The sequence below is a fragment of the Diadema antillarum genome, unplaced genomic scaffold, assembly GCF_040938485.1.
Source record: "Diadema antillarum isolate AM-2024a unplaced genomic scaffold, OU_Dant_1.0 scf00000167, whole genome shotgun sequence".
Lineage (NCBI taxonomy): Eukaryota > Metazoa > Echinodermata > Echinoidea > Diadematoida > Diadematidae > Diadema > Diadema antillarum.
In genome coordinates, this window is record NW_027271056.1 from 3,765,795 (window position 1) to 3,787,631 (window position 21,837).

The 21,837-nt window shown below is 38.5% G+C and overlaps 1 protein-coding gene across 1 annotated transcript in view; it reads left to right on the forward strand.

The window, feature by feature from the left end:
* LOC139722579 (neurexin-4-like) overlaps nt 1-21,837 on the forward strand; it is a 101,175-nt gene that overhangs the window by 19,489 nt on the left and 59,849 nt on the right. The window contains exon 2 of the mRNA XM_071633870.1: nt 8,803-8,925. Within this exon, the coding sequence (XP_071489971.1) occupies nt 8,803-8,925 (123 nt within the window). The remainder of the gene's footprint in view (nt 1-8,802; nt 8,926-21,837) is intronic.

Consider the following 21,837-nt stretch of genomic DNA (forward strand, 5'->3'; position numbering starts at 1 on the left):
CCCTTAACCCTTTCTGCACCACAATCCTATAATGCCGTTAATTTTGTATACAGACATTTTGCCAACAGGACTGAAAGACCTGAGGCTCATTCCAAGCAACTCTTGTTGCCCGGAAGGTGCCGGTATGGAATACCTGTAATTCGATTACAAGCCCGTGATTGAATCCAACGCAGGCGAGCGATGCCAGGAAATACATTGCCGCTTGTTTGTTAGTGAAACGGTCTGAGCTTTGTACACACGCTAGTTTGATATGCACCCCATGCTGCTGAGAGAAACAGTATCTTCGAGGTGGCAAAAGCCGTCAGCTGACAACGTTCAGTCGGCCGGAAATGATCATTTCCAATTTGATTGTAGCCGTGCTGAGTTCTCTTGAAAGTCCTACATCATACAACTTTATGATGTACTGTACCCTCCATCCCATAGAGGCACATTGATTTATCATAAACTGGGTAATGTTTCAAATAAATTGAGTTGTAAATTCACATGCTGCCTGCATCATGGCTTCACAGTTTTTTTCTTATTCAGGCACACTTAAAGAGTGTGCTATGAAAGCTACATTTCTGACATATGAGGACTTATAAATGCAATTTCTTTGGCTGTTAGCAATTCAAATCAGTTAACATTTGACACAAAGAGGAAGTTGTAAAACTGAGAAAAGTAGTGAGGAAGGAATGAAATAAAAATATGCAGAGAGAAAATTACAGGACAGAGATGAAAATAGAAATTATTATTTTTTTTTCTGGAGGCGCACACAGTTATCAATTATTGTACCATTGTATCACATGTATTTTTCTTTTCTTTTCTTTTCTTACTTCTTCTTTTGTTACTGTTAACGCTGATTTTGTTAATGTTATTGTGTTTTCTAATCTATTTGTATGAGTAGCAAAGTGCGCTTAGAAACATCAGTATGAAGCACCATATAAATGCAATTATTATTATTATTATTATTATTATCAAAAGATTACAAATACATGTATGCAATATAGATGGAGATAATACTAATATACATAATGTACAATGTAATTTGTAGATAGATATTTTTATATATAGATAAATATATTAGGATAGAGATAGGTTGATAGATCTAGATAGAAATAGATGATAGATAGACAGAAACATATAAATAGAGAGAGAAAGAGAGGGAGGGGGAGATGATGTTTCCTCTGCTAGGGAGTTCATCTTTTTATAGCCCTAGTCAGTTCTCCTGAATGGGAAGAATGCACATTCACTGCTACCACCAGTGCATCACTGGGTACACAGATGCCTCCAGGGCTGGTTTTTTTTTCCTTCTTGACATAACTATCTCTGAACCTCCTCCCTACTGCCTGGGTTGATTCCTGCCAAAGCACGAGAGGCATTGTGTGTGTGTAAGCGCAGATGATGTAGCCGTAATCCGTTCCCATCAAACAGCCCTTTGCTCTTTTCCCTCCCCAAGATTCGAACATCTCATTGTCATACCGTGATGACATTTGTGACGGCGCTTCTGCTGACGATTCATTTGAATTGCGATTCCGTCAAGCTGGCTGCGACGCGTAAAGTAAAGTGAAGTTCTCAATCTCACTCTCCGTCTCTCACTCTATTCCCCCCCCCCCCCCATTTGACCCAGAGGGAGAGCTTACTCTCACTTTACACAGGTTTCTGAATATGAGGCAAGGTGATACAGCATCATTTGGGGTGTAAAGTGGAATTGTAGATCAGCACATTTGCATGAAATGCAGAGACATTGAGATGAAAGAATGACACTGCCTCATGGTATACAGAAAACAAATCTATTTGCTTTGTGTTTCAGCGTTGAAATGCTTTAGAATTGTTCCCTAGTGGTGTAATGTTAGAGGTGTTCTTCAGTACACATTCTGCTTTTGTGCTTTTGCAAAAGATGTGAAAACTTCATCAGACAGATCAACTGTAACCAGATATTTCCAACTGATAGGCAAGTGATGAGGTACATGTACAGCCTCTGCTTATGATATTTCTGTAGCTCAAATTGATTGCAATAAATTGATAGTTTGCTAGGTTGAGCAAGACTCATGAACAACTAAAGCCAGCTTGGAAGTTGTCATGGATGACATAAAGTGAAGCATGCATGAAACTAGTCTTGTAACGTGGTCTGCTGCTTTACAACCTTTCCTGATGAATTAACCGTTGCCAGCACACTTGCCAAATATTGAATTAAGTAGTTTGCTTTTTTTTTTGGTATGGTGCAGGAGAGTGAATATCACCTCAGCTGAGCATATGTAATCAATACAGAAAGACATTGCACATACTCTCCGGGGAAATTAAAGGTGTTGCAGTTTGTTCCAATTTGTAGATTAACTTTGTTCCCAGCAGTTGTTAGGCAGTGTCATTAAAACCAAGAGATTGACAAGGTCTCAGTTAATTCCAGAATCTGCATGAAGTGACTGAAACCACAAGATTTTGTTGAGGAGATTAATTTTCAAATTCGAAGAAAGTATGTAGTTGTTGAAGATGCTATACAGACCAAAAAGAGTTATGTAGTATGAAGGACACATATTAGTACACTCTTGAGATGTGATTCTGTGCTCTTCTTTAACTGTTTGTTGTTGTTGTTTGTTGTTGCAATCGCTCGTTTGCCTATCTTCCAAATGTGCCATCCCAGAGGACTGTTTCGATTCATTCTCACAAATTGAAGACAGAGAATTGGCATTTAATGCTGCATAGCTCAGCTTCCTCTGGACATGGACATCACCAGTTTTGAATGAGGGCTCTTGAAGACCTCGTGAAAACAGGATATTGGTCTCTCTGCAGCTAGGATGGGTCTCGCTCAGTTCATATCTTATGTTGATGAGGGCGAAAGGCTGTGCACCTCAACTCTGTACCACAATTGACATCACCAGAAACCAAGAGAGCATTGACTTGCCAGGGCTGACCCTCTAGGTAGAAATCTGATCAATGGTTCTTTCCTGAGAATACCAGTGGCACATTGCCACAAACAGTAGGCACATCAAAGGCAATTCTCAGCTCTCTGTCTGCATACTGTAGTACCAGAAATTTCCGTGTGCATGAAATTTTTGCAAATTTTGCAAGGAGCCAATTAGCGAAATTAAAAATGCATGTGAAAGTTCTATTCTACACCACAAATTTGTAAATATGCATTGAATGCCAGTGGCATTTTGTGAAAATTTCATGCCGCACAAAAGACTGTAAAAAAAAAATAAATAAATAATGCCACGAATATTTATGGTTTTATAGCACACAGAGTATGCAAAATCATGTTGTTTGCCTTGTTTTTGCAGACGGCAAAATTATGTTGTTTGCATTGTTTTTGCAGACGTTAACTGTCACAAAAATTCCTTCCTACATGTACTTCTTATTTTCTTGGTCTTTATGTCAGTATGAATTTCAGAGTACTTTATCATGATACAGATTATGCAACTCTTTCTGTGGTTTGTTGGTCACTACCCGCTTACATTTGTTTTCTTTAAGGTATCTATAAAATAGACTTCATTTCCCGGTTGGCATCAGTGCTCCGCAGCATGATTGCTGGAAGAAAATCTGATTTCAGCAATAAATGCAGTTTAGAAGATTGTTGAAGTCATTCAATGACCTGTGACAAAGTCCCATCATAGATTACCTGCATATCCTTGACTCGGGGCTAGATAGCCTTTGCTCTTCTTGTTATAGTACTGTTTGGCTCTGCCTAGGGTCAGACAGTGTTATCTGTCCTAGCTAGAGAATGGTGAAGTATATTGGACTAAAGCCGGAGAATACCCTTTTGAAATTAATGCTTCCAGAGAGGTCAATTTGAGTGGCTCATAACGAACAGTGTTATTGCATAAAATGATTTGATGGGCCCACAACTACATATATACACTGTCAATTTAGAACCTGAAAGGTAGTTGCTGTACAGCATACAGAGTCAATGCTGTCTTGCTTCCTGACTTGCAGAACTATGTAATTGTAAACTGATTTTGGTGTAGTTCTTCGCAAGTAGAGAAAATGGCTGATGTAATTATTGGGTGTACAATAGTTTAAACATCTGTGCACTTGCTTTGATTACTGTCGGTGCTTGAGCTCATGAGTATTAATGGAATATACACCTGAAAATAAAGACTCATAGTTCTAGTCCTTTTCTCTTTTTTTTTGTTAAAAATCATAAGAAATAAATGTACTAAATAGTAATTCAAACTTCTTATCATAGTCCATCTTCATACTGTATCTTATACAAAGCCATGGGCATGTTTGTTCAAAAACGATTATTTTAAAGACCCGATAGTGTGGGAATGCCATGGAGTGGGAAGGCTGGCCCAGCTCAGATAAAGCCAGTTCAGGGTTCCAGTTTGAGCATGAGCAGAAAAAGGTCATTTGTACCGAGAGACAGGTTGGTTTTTAATTTCACTGAGATAAGCATTTGTGATGTTATGATTATTCATGTAATCCATATAAATGGTGCCTGCCAGTACATCCACCTGACAGCAAGCCTGGTATTTGGCAATGTTAAACAGAAAAAGTTTGTTAATGTATTCAAAACAGCACAATGAAATGGATGCTTCCCAAAGTGTTGATTGACGAACCATTCTGGTCACTTCATCTACACAGGTTCATTCTTTGTTAGAATACGAGTTCCATAAATTGCTATGTTGGGCAAGCTGCTGCATTATGTTGCTTTGAATTGAGTGAAGTGCCTAACCAACTGAGAAAAATGAAAGGTCATTTGTACCCATGTGCACATGAGCTATCTCCGAACTGGCTTATTAGAGAATCCCGTAATAAATTGTGTAGGCCTTAAGGTTTATCACTGATCTCTATGTTGTGCACACACAGCTGAAGGACGCGACTGGAGTCAACCGTTACCGATGAGCGTACGCTTCAATGCACATGAATTTTCACACTACTGGGTATTTAATCTACTATTAACTGCCATAGCCTCATTTATGTAAGCGTAAAACTTAAAACTGCACTCATTTGAACTCAGTTATGGAGTTTTTCTTTCTTTCTGCATCCAATTATATGACTGACTTCCTGAGGTGAACCTTTTTATATAGCTGCATCAGTAGGCCTTTAAATATTTGAGTGTGTGTTTGAAGCTTGCTGAGTTAATGATATTGTGTGCAATGAGACTGGGGGACTGCATAGCGATGCAAATTGAGACTGAAATGCCAAAGTATGAATGCCATTCATAATGGCAACTTGAGAGTGTGGAATGGCTGGTTGATGTGAGAATAGCCTTGATTGAGCAAGGCACTGTCATATCTTCATAAGTATAATAACCTTTTACGCCTACCAGCCTTCATTGAAAGTCAAACCCATGCACCTACATTGTATTCCCAATTTAAAGGTACAAAAGCGTATTGTTTACTATTGGGAGCAGTGATTTAAAAAATCTTTTGAGTTATCACAGTTGATGCATATGTGTAAGTCAGTTGTATCACAAAACGTCCTACCATATAAAAAATTCTAAAGCCTGAAATATAGAGAGATATCACTATTTTTGTTCATAGACCTTAACTGTAGACGGTTTATTCTAGAAACAAGTTTAATAATATAATTGTTCACATTTTATATAACAATAGTTAACATTGATTGAATATTGATTAACATATTTACATTGGTTGTTTCTTTCCCTAACTCACATTTTAGAAATATATTGAAGCACTAAAGCTGGGTTTTTGTTTCATCTGCAAGTGGTAAATAATGCCTTTAACCACAGATAGAAAGCATGTACCATCATTGTTTCCCTCTGCGTGCATACATTGAGAGGGGACGGGATGGAATACATAGCGCGTTCTTGCAATCAATAGTCCTGTAAGTAGAACCGTCAGTTCTGATGACATGTGCTGCGCTGATCAGTACAGCACTCTGCTTTCATCCACCTTTTGTCTGCTTGACTTGAGTGCAGAGTGTCCTCAAGAGCAACCGCCTTGTTTTCACACCAGAATATTTCTTACAGGTGAATACACACACACGCACACATACTGACAGACACACACAAGCACAACACACATCTGATTATGGATATCCTTACTTACTTTTGCTCACATAAACACACTAAGACAATCCCATTGGCAAGTACTGTAACAATTTCCTGATTTGTGATTTTACAGTCTCTCTTGAATAGTGAGAAAAAAATATATATATAAAGAGAGAAACAACAGAAAAGGTTATTTGTGTGTGTGTGTGTCAGACATTACTGATTGTGTTTTGTCTTTATACATTCAAGGTTACTGTCTTTGTCATGTGAAGTCATAGAAATCAAAGAAAGATGACTGAAAAATGGAAAAAAAAAGTGTGCGTGCGCTCATGTGTTTGTATGTGTGTTTGGTAAGGCCAGAAAACTCGTTATTTTAGAGACTTATGTTTTCTGCATTGAATTGGTCAGAACATGCATCTCTCACTTCAAAATGAAAGAAAAAGAAGTTTGTTGCAAAAAATGAGCATTTCCTCTCAGTGCTGGCTAAAACCAGACAGAACTGCATAAACTCTCTAACTCTGGAAGTAGGGTTACATAGCATTCGGCATCTGTTTGGATTTGCATCACGACCTATGTGGTATAAAACCACCATTGAACTCTTATGCATCGTAGGGCATCCAATGTGTAGGTGTAGGTGACATCCGTGGATAGAGAGAGAGAGAGAGAGAGAGAGAGCGACAGAGACAGACAGAGATTGAAAGAGATGGAAAGAGACAGAGAGGGAGAGAGATCTATGCCTAAGAGTGCGCAGAAATACAGGATCCTGTATTTTGCGTGAAATTTGCTGGAAAATAGAGAGTTTTGCAAAGGCATGAACAAACAAATGAATAGTGTTACTGAAATGATTTCATAGTTTGTTTGTTTTATTTCCGTCATAAACATACATACAGATATAAAAGACAACATGAGGTACAAGGAAAATGATACATCATGCATAAAATGAAACATACATACATAGCAAATGAATAGTGTGACACATCATCGATATACGAAAAAGAATAGAATGTAGGATTATAGAAAGATAACGGCTGGATAGCCCATAATCAGCTGCACTTTTCTGGTGCCACTGGTCTTCCATGGAGACTAGTTGTTATAAAGAAGTATAGAAAAGAAAGAAAAAAGAGTAGAAGATTACTTATTTTATAAATACAAAATTATAATAGTCACATACAATATTATAACAGTCACATGACCTTAAAACATGATCCAAAGGCTGCCCTCTTGTGGCACAAGTCACTAGCATTCAGGCGTATTATTCTTCAGATCTTTTCAGGCATTATTCTTCAGGCATAATCCTTCACGTTTTTTTTTCCCCCCATGTTGTTTTCAGATTTCTTGCTGAATTGTTATCAGTTTTTTAACACCATACCAGACAGTACCAATTAGATGTCATGCCCTGGAACTTATTTATCAGGAATGTTATTTTCGTCTTTGTTCTTTTTTCAAGTAACGTACTTTATGTATCTGATATTGAGAATGGGTTTCACCTGTCAAGCTCACCTGCACCTAGATAGGCCAGTATCTCATGACAGTGTGAGAAGCAATCAAATTTGGTGATAACTGTCTTCCCAGACGGGTGTCAATATAGGACGCTTATCTCCGGGATGTTTGGGAAGAAATAAATGGCTCGGCAAACAAGGGCTGGTCGAGATTCAGAGCTGCTCTGTCTCTCCGGGAGGGGTTATCTAACGATCATGGTCTGTTTGTCAGTAGATTATATTACGACCGAGGTTGTTTGATTATATTTTATTGATTGTTTGATTATGTTTTCTTGTTTGCAGTAGCTGGCTGTGGCTGTGATATATATACATTGTATATATCAGAAATGAATAATCAAATATTGAAGCTTCTAAGTGGGAAGTGCTTGAGAATATCAAGCATCAGCAGTTGTTTTGCAATTCCTAGAATACTAAATATGTAAATATATAGCATGATGTGAGGTCCATGAATATGGGCATATATTTGCTATGTTTTTGTTCATGTCCCTGCATATGAATTATAGTACTCTTGACTACCACTAGCGCTATGACCTTTTTGGAAGCTGCAGTATTCGTGGTACCCTATCCCCCCTTCCTTGAATACACAGATGTACATGTAGGCAAATAAATTTGTGAAGTGTATGTTGACCTACACTCTGTTGCTTTAAATAGCTGGTAGACATAATTGGAAAGAGGACGAAGTGTCATTGCCCGCAAGTCAAACCAATGAGATTGTTTATTACAATTACAGTCACAGCAAGGAACATTTATATTGAGAGAGTAGGACAGATAGATAGAGAAAGAGAGTGTGTGTATGTTATTGTCTTTTGATATTGTCTTCAAGCACATCAAACCTATTTTTATACTTGCAGACAATCTTATCTATGTTGTTGGGAAACATGATGTATGCTAAGAGTAAATGTTGTATTAATAATCTAAAAGTAAAGTTGATTCCCATTTCTCTGTAATGCTTCCTACCTCACATTTTACCATGTATGTTCTGGGCAGTGTTTTCCAGTTGAGATTCGTGCTCAATTTTTGGTGTGGAACACTCGAGTCAGAGTCCGAATCTAGTGCTCCCTTTAAACTCCTGAATTTAGAAGTGCTTTTCAGAAATGTGATTACAATTGAGAAATGTTGGTAAGACTGAAAGCAGGCAGTGTTGTATATGATGCTATGTTTCTAATAAAGTCATCATTTGCTGCTGCGAGTGCAATATGAATATTTCTGATGCCAGCCCAAGGCAAGCGCAGAAATGCTGGTAAGATTAAAGGCCTACCTTCAGGCAGGACACTTTCACTCTCTCTGAGCAATTATAACTGACCAGATTTGATTTTCATCTCACTTTCCTCTCTTTCTCCATCCCTCCCATCCGTGGTGTTTTGCCCCCTGCAGCTGCGGAGTGCAACCAAGCGCTGGGCATGGAGTCTGGAGCCATTGCGGACGGGATGATCAGCGCCTCCAGCAGTATGAACGACCGCCTCGGCCCACGCTATGCTCGCCTCCACCGACGAGATGGTAAGCCATGATTACATTATAGTGGCAATTTGCTGCTGCTCCCTTGTACATTTGGAGTGTTATCCTGAGAGATACTAGTAGTAGGTGCCAATAGCAAAACAGGGGTGGGGGGCAGAATTAGCAAGATGTGAGAACTTGCTTTCTTGAAATATCTAGACTCCACAGAGTAATGCTGTTACTGTAAAACACCAATCAAAAATCAAGCATTTACACTTGTGGAATTTTAAGAAGAGCTGAAAATATGTTTGAAGAACATTGCTGTTCTCGGTCTGGCACTGTTCCACTTTGACACTGTAATATCATGATTACCGGGGTGCATAAAAAGTAGTCACATACTCCTTTCACATAGTATGTTCAAATGATTCATAAGGAGTTATGTTTCCACAGTGGAAAAGTCTGACACCCACTCTTGCCTTACTCGGGCTTGGTAGGTACATGTATTTCACAGATATTCGATCAGTTCACTGTATGCTTATTCATACTTGGTGTGTTCATGCACATTAATCATCCAAGACAAGAAACACAAAACTGCATGATGACATTGATGAAAATGATGATGAGTGATTGATGTTGATAAAGGTTGGCGAGATGATACTGTCTTGAGGCAGGGTGGCTGAGAGATAATGAAGACGCTAGCTGAGCTGGTGATTAATTCACGTGGAATTTGACCCCTCAGAGAAGATGTGAAAGGGTAAATGTAGAATGGTTGGTGATAAATTAGAAATATAGCTCTGGGTCTGAGCTACATAATTTGTAGTGCTGGGCTTATATGTACCAGGGTTTTAATGATGGACCAGGACTAGCTATCAATCCTCACCTTTGTATTCTGTGGAGATCAATAAATCAGTTCAGGGATCAGAGAGATCACAGCTGTGCTAGGCAGCGATATGCCAAAATAGCTGAAAGGGGTGTCAACGAGGTCAGCATTCTTTTTAAACTGCGTCAAAAAAAAAAAAAAAAAAAGACTCACAATTCGGCTGACTAATTGTGAAAAGCGTTATTGGCCCCATATTTCTCTGTAGTTTGATATTTGCCTCATAAAGGCAACATAAATTATTGATAACACCTTAGTTAGAGAATTGAAAGCACATATAGAAAACGTTTCAAAGCAAAGTACAGTATATATCATTGTTAATCTTGTGACAGGGAAGTCATAGTCGAGACATGGAAAGGAGATCCATCGTTGCCAACCGGCTCTGTCCTCAAAACTGCATATAAATATATGATGATGATGATGATGATGATGATGATGATGATGATGATGATGATGATGATGATGATGATGATGATGATGATGATGATATGTGTATGTAAGGCCTTCACATATTATGCAGAATATTACCCGATACAGTATTTTTTTTTTTAATTATTCACCATCTATATGATATTTGCATAATGATAATACCGGAATGGACAGGAATTGTCAAAAAGTCACAAAAATAGTTGATATTCTAGTGTGCATTCAGTCATCTCAGAATCTTGCTATCAGCATATAATATGTACGAGTTGTACATTGGAAACAGTCTGATCAAGACTATCAACTACACAACAGCCGACAATGTGGTCCATGGTTGGTCTAGTGCTGTTATGTGTGACGCATGATATTTAACCAATCACAGAGAAGGTTGCATTTTATAGTTGCACGCAATTGCACACGTAAATCAGCTATGTTGAGTGTTCAATTCAATTGTACTTTTCACTCATGTAGTAATTTCTCAGTTGATTTGTGTCTATATCTCTGTGTATTAGTGACTAAATGATTTCTCTGTCTGTCTGTCTCTCTTGCTCTTTCTCTCGCACACATACACACATACACACACACACACACACACACTCACACATGATATTTAAAGAGTTATAAAAGAGAGAAAGAGACAGACTTTCATAGTGAGATATCATGCTTGTCTATTGAGGCCCCTCACTCTAACAATGTATTCTCTATCATTTTCTCATGATGGATTCATAACTTCAACGAGCCATGCAAATATACATTTGCTTTGTATTATGAGCAAGGCATCTCAGGCAAGGAGAATTAACTCAACTTGACATCGTCATCATTCACTGTCGAGAAGAGGCACAAAATGTTCTGGCAATTATGCAAATGTGTCAGGAAGATGGATCATGCGTTGATGCATTATATTTTAGAGCTCTTTTTTTTTTTTACAATGCCTCCTGCATTTGTTTTCCCACATTCATCCATTCTATGATTTCTTTACCACAATTAGATTAATTCCTTTTTTATTCATTTGTTTACAGATTCATTTTGTTGAGCAAATTGGTATCTAGTAGGATTTGTGTTTTACAGATATGATCTCCTTTATATAGATATCATTTAGCAGCAGGAGGCTCCAGGAATTCTGTAAAGGAGGGGCACCTTTACAAATTTAAAGGGGGCGCACGTGCCCCTGGCCCCCTTTTTATACCCCCGCCAAACGAAGTTTGAAGGGGGTATATAGGAATCAGTGGACGGTCGGTCGGGCGGTCGGTCGGGCGGTCGGGCGGTCGGGCGGTCGGTCCGTTGCAAATCTTGCGTCGCGAACTACTTCCTCAGTTTTCAACCGATTCCCATAAAACTTGGCACAGATATGTGCCTTGGGTTGTAGATGTGCAAGACGTATTTTTTGACAGTACCCAAAAGTACGTTGCCATGGTAACGGCATATTATGGGCAAAAATGGGTACAAATCTTGCGTCGCGAACTCCTCCCACAGTTTTTGATCAATTTTTATGAAATTAGGTACAGATGTTCATCTGAATATGTTCATGTGCAAGACACATATTTCCGCAGTGGCAAAAAGTGCGTTGCCATGGTAATGGCATGTTATTGGTAAAATATAGGGCAAAATGCTTCATGGCAAAACTGCTTCATCAGTGTTCTTCCAATTCTCATGGAATTCATATTGAATGTTTGTCTTAGGATATAGGTCAGCATGACACATTTCTTGACAGTGACAAAAAGTATGTTGCCATGGTAACAGCTCACATATTATGAGCCAAAATGATGGAAAATTTTGTGTTGCAAACTACTTCCTCAGTTTTTGCCCAATTTCCATGAAACTTGGTACAGATGTGTGCCTTTGGTTGTAGATGTGCAAGACGCATTTTTTGACAGTACCCGAAAGTACGTTGCCATGGTAACGGCATATTAATGGCAGAAGATCAAGGAAAGATCTTGCGGATTTAACTACTTCCTCAGTTTTTTGACCAAAGCTTAATATAAAATGTGGCACACACCTTGATCTTGGTGGGAAGATGTGGAAGACATATTTTTCGGACGTGTAGGAAGCTGCGTTGCCATGGTAACGGCATATAAATGGCAGAAGATCAAAGAAAGATCTTGCGGATTGAACTACTTCCTCTGTATTCGACTGAAGCTCATGAAATGTGGCACACACATTGGTCTTGGTGGGAAGATGTGCAAGACATATTTTTTGGACGTGTCGGAAGCTGCGTTGCCATGGTAACGGCATATTAATGGCGGAAGATCAAGGAAAGATCTTGTGGATTGAACTACTTCCTCAGTTTTTGACAAAAGCGTATGAAATGTGGCACACACAATAGTCTTGGTGGGAAGATGTGCAAGACATATTTTTCGGACGTGTCGGAAGCTGCGTTGCCATGGTAACAGCATTTAAATGGCAGAAGATCAAGGAAAGATCATTCCTTGGGTAAGACTGTCGTCACGGGGCGGGGGTATTAATCACCTTCAGTGATATTTCTAGTTTCTTTTTATTTCTTTTGTTTTAACAAAAATTAAAGGGGGGCGTGCCCAGTGCACCCCCACCTAGATCCATCGCTGATTTAGTGCAGTGTCCACATCAAAACAGCATGAAGGGCTCTTGCAAAACAGTGTATAATATATTGACACAGTTTCTGCAATCAACAAAGGATTTTGTAATTATCTTGGATTATACAGAGAATTCACTGGGCTTTCCCCAAATTCAGAGCCATGGATCAATCCTAAATGTGAAATATTGAAGAGCATAATATAATTGTAAGAGGAATTGAAAGTTTATTTGATGAAAGATAACTATGAAATGGCTGAGATATCCCCAAACAAAGTAAAACAAAGTGGTACCAATAAAAAGTGAGTCCCACCTTTTATTAGGAGCACTTAGTTCTGCATTGTTTTTGGAAATAGTCTGTATATTTGGAGATACATAAGATTAGATGTTAATATTACAGTACCTCTTCTAAGAGATTTTGTAGAGTAGCAAAAGAGATTTTTTTTTTTTGTCTCACATTGGGGAAACAGGATGAAACGGCTGTGAGATTCAGTGGATTTAGATGGACCGACTGACACTACAAGGCTTTAAGAACAGACAATGGGGAGGGAGGAGGGATCGAATGAGAATGCAACCTTGTAACACAATGAACACAGCTACGTCAGACTCCATACTAAAAGTTGAATGACTTCCTGTATAAAACGGCACATTAAGTGAGCTTCCAAATAGACAAGGAGATTGCTGACAAATGTTACTGAATGTACAGTCATCATTTGATACCCATAGGCCTATCTGTATTACAGTAGTATGGTGTACACATTTTTACCCCTTTTTCCCTGTGGAGGTGGATTTTGTGGAGAGGTGGTATTGATTGCCAGTGTAGGCAGTAAAGCAAAGGATTTTATCATGATTGTCAGTGTAAATTGTAATGTCCTTGTATTTGTTGCATACATACATAAAACAACTTGTACATTTAAATCTACCATACATGTATGTGTCATATTATGTTCATGTGACTTGTCCCTGCAGAAACCTAATTAAGATACAGAATAATAATTTATATATTTCTGATTAAAGTTGACATACAAACATGTATAATAAGACCTACAGCATAGAATTACATCTGACATGTTTGTTTTGTTTTAGTTTGTTTGTTTATATGTTTGTTTGTTGTTGTTGTTGTTTTTTTTTTCATTTTATTTTTGTTTTTCAAGAGAATGTTTTCAAGAGAATTTGCAATGTCCATTACAGGATACTTTGACAATACCAGAAAGTGCAATGGAGCACATACACACTGTACACTGAACTCTACATGTACATCATACATCGGCTATTCAGTCATGGTCTTCTGTGAACACAGCCTTTACACATACAGTGTAGTTATGTTCACCAATGCATACATCCTCAATTGAAGTCAGTACACAAATAGATACAGCCTGCTCATTCATTCAAAAGCAACAATAGACTGCTGCAAAAAAAAAAAAAAAAAAAAAAAAAAAATTCAACAGTGCCTTTGCATTGCCAATGCATAGTTAAATTACTTTTACCTCTGTCTGTAACTCATAGTGAGTAATGTTTTGATATCTGAGAAGTAAAGTTTGCCTAACATGTACTTAAAGCAAAAGTATGATTATAGATAATGAGATATCTGAAAAAAAGAGGTGTTTTGGGCTCCAATCTTGACATTATAAACCAAAATCATTATACATGTGTCTGAGGTAAATACTCCAATAAAGTTTGTATGAAGGATTGAGTGTTACAGAAATGGGTTAACTACTGAAATGTAACTTTGCAATCTGTAATGTGTCAGCCATCATTAAATATCGTAATAGAAACTGGCAATATGTGATTTAACAAAGAACACAATAGTTACACTGTTTTTCAAATAAAAGATGGTCACAGCACTAAATTGAATGCCAGATACTTCTTGATTATAGTGTACTGTATTAAGTGGATATTTTCGGCCCGGTAAGAAGAGTTTTGCGTGTTTTTAATTCCGCGGAGTCAAGACGTCATGCGCAGGAACATATGGCAAGCAAAAATATTTGTGTGCTTTTATTTTCGCGCTAGTTTTTGGTTGCGCGAAATGTGCGAAAATTACAACACCGCAAAAATTTCCACTTTTACAGTATTGTATTGCCAGAACATGAGCAGTCCCAAAGTAGTCTGCAGATTAAGTATAGCCTGTATGTAACTGATCTTAGCACCCCAGTGTGATTCTCTGAGAAGATACCATCATTCAAGTCATGAATCGGTTCATTCAATGAGTTAGCTCCAGACATGATGAGTCTTGAGGGAAATATCTTTCACGAGGAGTAGGAGGAATGGGAATGCTTCATCAATTGCTCTCATCATGCGCAATGAAAGTTTGGCAACAGCCATCGCCCACTCCTTAGTCATGACTATTAAAGGTCTTGTACTGTGCCTCCTTTAATCAATGTGTAGTGTTGCATATATGACAGTATGAGGTATAGTACAAGGGCTTCACGGTAACTGAGGTATGCTGGCAAGCTGGGAGGAGAAAGGATTCTTGACCGCATTTTGTGGTCACTGTCCTGATGTTTTTCTCTAGACGCCGACCACGTCATCTTACCACAGACAACAACTCTTTAATTATATGACGCAAACATAGCCCAGTTTTGTTGTAGTAACTAATATCGTGTGATCTTCAGGCAGGGGAAGTGGCGACACAATGTGAGGCAAAGTTTTGTATGATGGCTGTGAATAGTCACAGAGCTCTCTGCAGAGCAGTGTGGGGGAAAGATGCATTGAATGCAAGGGATGTTACCATGGTAACTGTCTCCGCTGGCATGGCAACATTCTCCAATGTTTTTGTTGGCTGTGGACAGACGTAAAGGGGTTTGTGCGATACAGATCGAGCATATCTTGTTGAGTTGTGTGCAAAAACTGACTTCCTCTGTCTGTATGATGCAGAGGAACATGACATTTGGATGGTTTATGTACCAAGCAGAGGCAGAGAGAACTTCTTTTTTTTTCAATTGAGGAAATCTAGGAATACTGACATTTTACCTGCAAAACAAATAATGCATTCATGCATATATGCAGACCATGACAGAGATGACTCTTTTGTGTTGAATGTAAAAGAAAGCCACAGTTAGCTACTGATAGTAGAGTTTATACATATTACTTTTTTTGAGCTCTGTCTGATTCCATTGAATTTTTCTCTGATTTCTTAGTTTTGTTTTACTGCTGTTATTAACAATAAGGCAACAAGTTGGCCGAGTTTGGAACATGTGTCCAGAGTTGACAAATACAGTGCCGACCGCGGGAAACGTCACGCTTTTCCGAGATCTGGACGAGGCCACTGACGCGTATCCCCGCGGGTACCCGCGGGTATACGCGTTCACTGGACGAGTCCATCCGCCCGCACGGATAATCCATCCTCGGGAATATGCGTCTCGATTGACGCGGGTTGGACGAGGGTGGACGAGGGTGGACGAGGGTATTCAAGGGCACATTCCCGTTAAGCTTTATTTTGACCGCTCAATCAAAATACATTTCATGGAGTTCCGACTTTGCCCATTTTCATCAAATTCCGATTTCAGGGGCTTCTTTCCGATTTAATCACACTCTGATGTCCACTGCCTTGATTGTTCGCTACTTTCTAAAGAAGTACCCGGTACACCTGCGGAAGTTGTGCACATGCGTTCATCACTCAAGTATCAATAATTATTAGAACATATCGACATCGGTTACGATCATCTCGCTATTCACGACTTTTAACGACCTGCGCCACCAAAATTTCATTGCTGAAAATTCGGTGGCCCAATCGGGCTACAAAAAAAGTCGGATGTTTGCCTTTACTTTAGAAAATGAACAGCGGTAACAGTCGGCTCCGTAAGACGCAAAAATGAATGTCGCATGTTTACTTTTGATTTTAGAAATGAATCACGGTGACATTTGACTCCGTATGATACTGGAATAAATACCGAATGTTTGCTTTGGCGTTCGGAAGTGAATGATAATATTCAACTCCGTAAGACGATAAGATAAATGCCGGATGTTTGCTCTTACGTTCGAAAGTAAATAGCAATAACATTCAGCTCCGGAAGATGCTTGAGTAGGCTATATTATGTCGAATGATCCCTTTGACGTTCGGAAATGAATAACAAAAATATTCAACTCCGTACGATGATAAAATAAAAGACGGATATTTGCTTTTACTTTCGAAAATAAATAGCAATAACATTCGGCTTCGGAAAATGCTAACATAAATGTCAGATGATTGCTTTTACGTTCGGAAGTGAATAGCAGTAATATTCTGCTCCATACGATGCTAAAATAACTGTTGGATGTTTGCTTTTAGATTTCGAAATGAATAACAGTAACATTCAGGTGCGTTCGGTGGTAAAATTAATGTTCAATGATTGCTTTGATGTTCGGAAATGAATAACAATGACATTCAACTCCGTTTATACGTTTATAAAATATACAATGTATATCTGATGTTTGCTTTTACGTTCGGAAGTAAATAGCAATAATAACATTCAGCTCCCGAAGATGCTAAAGTAAATGTCGAATGATCCCTTTGACGTTCGGAAATAAATAACAAAAATATTCAACTTCTTACGATAATAAAATGAATGACGGATGATTGCCTGTACTTTCGAAAGTAAATAGCAATAGCATTCGGCTCCGGAAGATGACAAAATAGATGTCAGATGATTGCTTTTACGTTCGGAAGTGAATAGCAGTAATATTCTGCTCCATACGATGCTAAAATAACTGTCGGATGTTCGCTTTTAAATTTCGAAATGAATAACAGTAACATTCACCTGCGTTCGATGGTTCGGAAATGAACACAATAATATTCAGCTCCGTGTATACGATGATAACATAAATGTCTGATGTTTGCCTTTATGTTCAAGAGTAAATGGCAATAACATTCAGCTCCGGAAGGTGCTAAAATAAATGTCGAATGTTTGCTGTGACGTTCGGAAATTAATAACAAAAATATTCAACTCCGTATATACGATTTTGCGTTCGGAAGTGAATAGCAGTAATGTTCTGCTCCATACGATGCTAAAATAACTGTCGGATGTTCGCTTTTAAATTTCGAAATGAATAACAGTATACATTCAGCTGCGTTCGATGGTTCGGAAATGAACACAATAATATTCAACTCCGTGTATATGATAACATAAATGTCTGATGTTTGCTTTTATGTTCAAGAGTAAATAGCAATAACATTCAGCTCCGGAAGATGCTAAAATAAATAACGCATGTTTGTTGTGACGTTCGGAAATGAATAACCAAAATAACTCCGTATATACGATGATAAAATAAATGTCTGATATTCGGTTTTACGTTCGAAATATAACAATAACAATCAGCTCCCTTCGACTTTCGGAAATGAATGATAATAATATTCAACTCCGTACGATGTTTAAATAAATGTCGGATGCTTGCTTATAATTTATATTGCGATGTACTTTCGCAAATAAATAGCAATAACATTCGGCTCCGGAAGATGCCAAAATGATTAATGTCACATGATTGCTTTTACGTTTGGAAGTGAATAGCAGTTACATTCTGCTCGGTACTATGCTAAAATAAATGTCGGATATTTGCTACATGTGTATTACATTTCGAAATGAAAAGTAACATTCGGCTGCGTTTGATGGTAAAAAACAAAACAAAAACAAAACAAAACAAAACACACACAAAAAAAAAACTGTCTGATGTCTGCCTTGACGTTCAAAATTCGGCCCCGTACGATATGATGAAATAATTGTCAGATGACTCATTTCACTTTCGCAAGTGGACAACAGTGACATTCGGCTCCGTACGATGATAAAATAGATGTCGGATGTTTGCTTTTATATTTGGAAATGACTTACTGTTAAATTCTGCTCCGTATACGACAGAGCTGCCAACCTTTCGAAGCACAAATTAGTACTCAGCAGCTCCAAAATTCGTATTTTCCACCAGAATTGGTTTTTTTTTTCAATCTCCCTCTTTTTGCTATGAGGCCTACAGGCTCTAAACATAACGTTATGACACATGCCGAAGCATCCAGCTGGTCACCAGCACGATAAAGATTCTAAACTACGCAATGTTCAGCGTTGATTGATTGCTTTCTCGCAATGTGTACAAGTTTGTACCTCCAAAATCTTTCTGGGCTGATTATGGAAGCTTCCATTTTCTAGCAGGGGACGGGGAATGCTTGATCTTCTCAAGAGAGCTTCTGTGTGAGCGGATGCAAAACTCTGTTCTGTGTTTCCAATTATGTACTATCAAAACATAATCATGCGTTGTTTACAGGCTTTTTTCATTTTATTGGATTTTAAACATCAGTATTTTTCGAAGTATTCCAATTCCTTTTCCCCTGACTGGAATCGGAAAGTCTGCTATAACGATGATCGCAAAATGCCGCGCTGTGTGTGGAAGCGCCGATGTGGTGCAAACCACAGACCTGTGGTGCAAACACGTGGCTTCATTTTCAAGTTTAAATGAATGCGCCATGTGCTCCTGCCTATAAGATGTTACTGCAAGTTCGATGGATCGAATGCGCCATAGCTGAGCTGAGCTGAATGGCTTGTTTACGGTAAACATGCAATTTACGTTCGATATGAAGAAATCATTACGTCTTTCACGAGGGAAAAACACACAAAACAAACAAACAAACAAACAAAATACACCCACGAACGAATGTTGATAGCCAAAACTTTGAAAAGTAATAAGCAGTTTTGATGCGCGTGAACTGAAATTAATTGTCATTACACGTTGTATTTTGCTGTCTAACCAGGTGATGACTGCATCTCATTGGACCTTCTCGTAGTGAATTTGTCTGGGCATACGAGACCTTTCATGTATTTCTGTGATTGCATTTTTAATTGACTAAATAATCAATCCTTTTGTCATTGTTCAGGGAACATTAGATATTCGATCAAGTACACTATAATCGACTCTTCGATGTTCCCTACTATGCGCCAAAAGAAAGGCTATAGACATAGAATCATGATATCTTTGGAATTATTCCTTTAATTCAACTAATGAGCTGGTTCTTCGATCGATATTCCCAGGATACTTACACGCTGTTTATTCCAATGCGCGCATTCTTTCGTCTGGCACGCACCTGGGTGTGGCACCTGCTTTTGTGGAAATTTCCACAAGGGAGAGGGGTGGGGTGTCAAGTTTCTTCGAGCCGAAGAGACTGCATACACAATCTCTTCGCTTTTATTTATTGTCATTCGTGTTTTCGCCTTATTCTTTGCTGATATTGAACATTTAGATTTAACTTTACGAAAGGTGCTATAGCACATGGTTCGTTTTGTTGTGAGGTGTACGTAATTTCTTTTTTTTTAATCATTCTTGAGAGGGGAAAGAAGAGTAAGGGGGAAAGAAGACTAGAGGGAAAGGGAAATAAAACAACCGTCACGTACGCTAAGCATTCACAGGAAGCCGTCTTTTTACACCTGTCACCAGCATAGTTATCATCACTATCAGACATCACTCAAGATCATTTTAGCCTTTTCCTATGATCAACATTAAGAAACACGCATAATCCCTCGAGATAAATACCTAGGAAACTCAATAATAAATACAAAGTATCAACACCTCCCAACAACACAAACATTTAGAAAAGACAACAAATAGCACATCGAAGCGGCTGGGATCAAACTCCGTCGCTTCGATTGCAGCGAAGCGGAGAAATCGCCGTTACGAAAATAACAGTGCGAGACACTAAGAGAATTACGTTTAAATACTTCAAAGTATAAAGGGAACAGATAAAGTGATATAAAATGTAAGAAATCGTACTAAACGAGGTGTGAGAAACGACGGAAATAAAACGAAGTTTAGTAGTAAGCTTAGGCTCTAGCAAAAGTTTTGCAGCACAGAAAGCTACGCGAAAATAAACACACATATAAAACTCGGTATTGCGACGAGATCCTATGGGATCAAGTCAATAAACGATACAAAACAAAGGAAATTGATTCATTTTGACGGGAAAATAGTTTGTTATAAGTATTCTGTTATATGAGATCTCCTTTAATAGGCCTAGAAATAATCGAGTTTCCACGATACTCTGGAAAGAAAGTTCGAACGCTTTTCACCTGCACATATACTGCAGAGGGCAGTGCACATCAGTCATCAATACACGAACAGAAACTCACCTCTACAACTTCCTCGCAGAAAATGATGCAATAGCGTTATAAAAAAAACACACAACACTCTAAAAATCATTTCGTACTTGGGAGGCAAGGGACAAGAGGATGAAAAGAAGAGAAAAAGAAGCAGACATTGCACAACGGGACGCTTTCACCCCGCCTCATACGGTACTGTAGTGGCAGCTGGCTACAGTGTGTAGACACTCCCCAGCCGGCCGGCCACACATTGGGATACCACGGCGATCCATGTAAACATCCAGGGTCCGTAGGCGACAGGGATTCACGCGCGCGAAGTTCTGTTCGGTGTACACAGTACGCAAGCAGCGATATGCGTGTGCGCACATTTTTCTATTCAGCGCTTTCCACATACGGTGCGTACGCGTTGCATCGATATCCCAGCTGAATACAGATAACATGGCACATACGACGTGCGTTTGCTATATTTTTACCCATTATTTTTCCCCACTGTGAATTCGTACTTTCTAAGGACGTTTTCATATTGTCGTATTCCCTTCGATTTTTCGTATACGAATTTTTCGGAACGGTTGGCAGCTCTGGTACAATGCTAACATAAATAACAGATTATTGCTTTCACATTTGAAAATGATTAATGGTATACATAGGCTCAGTATGATGCTTAAATAAATAGAGGATGTTTGCTTCACATTCGGAAATCAATAAGGGTAACATTCAGCTCCATAAGATGCTAAAATGAATGTCGGTTGTTTGCTTTTATACAGTGTATTTGAAAATGATTAACGGTAATATTCGGCTCCGTAAGGTTCTAACATATTACTGTAGTAAATGTTGGATGATTGCTTTTACAATCAGAAATGAATAGCGGTAACTTTCGGCTCTTTACAATGCTAAAACAAACAATCTGGAAATGCTCCCACTTTCTCATCCCAAAAGTAAGCTATGACCACCTAATAGCATAGGCATCAACTTTTATAATTATCTATAAGCCTATTTGCTAAATCTTAGAATTCAGAATAATGGTGATAAGATGATCTACTTTTGTATTCATTTATTTTAGACATGGGTACCTGTCACGTC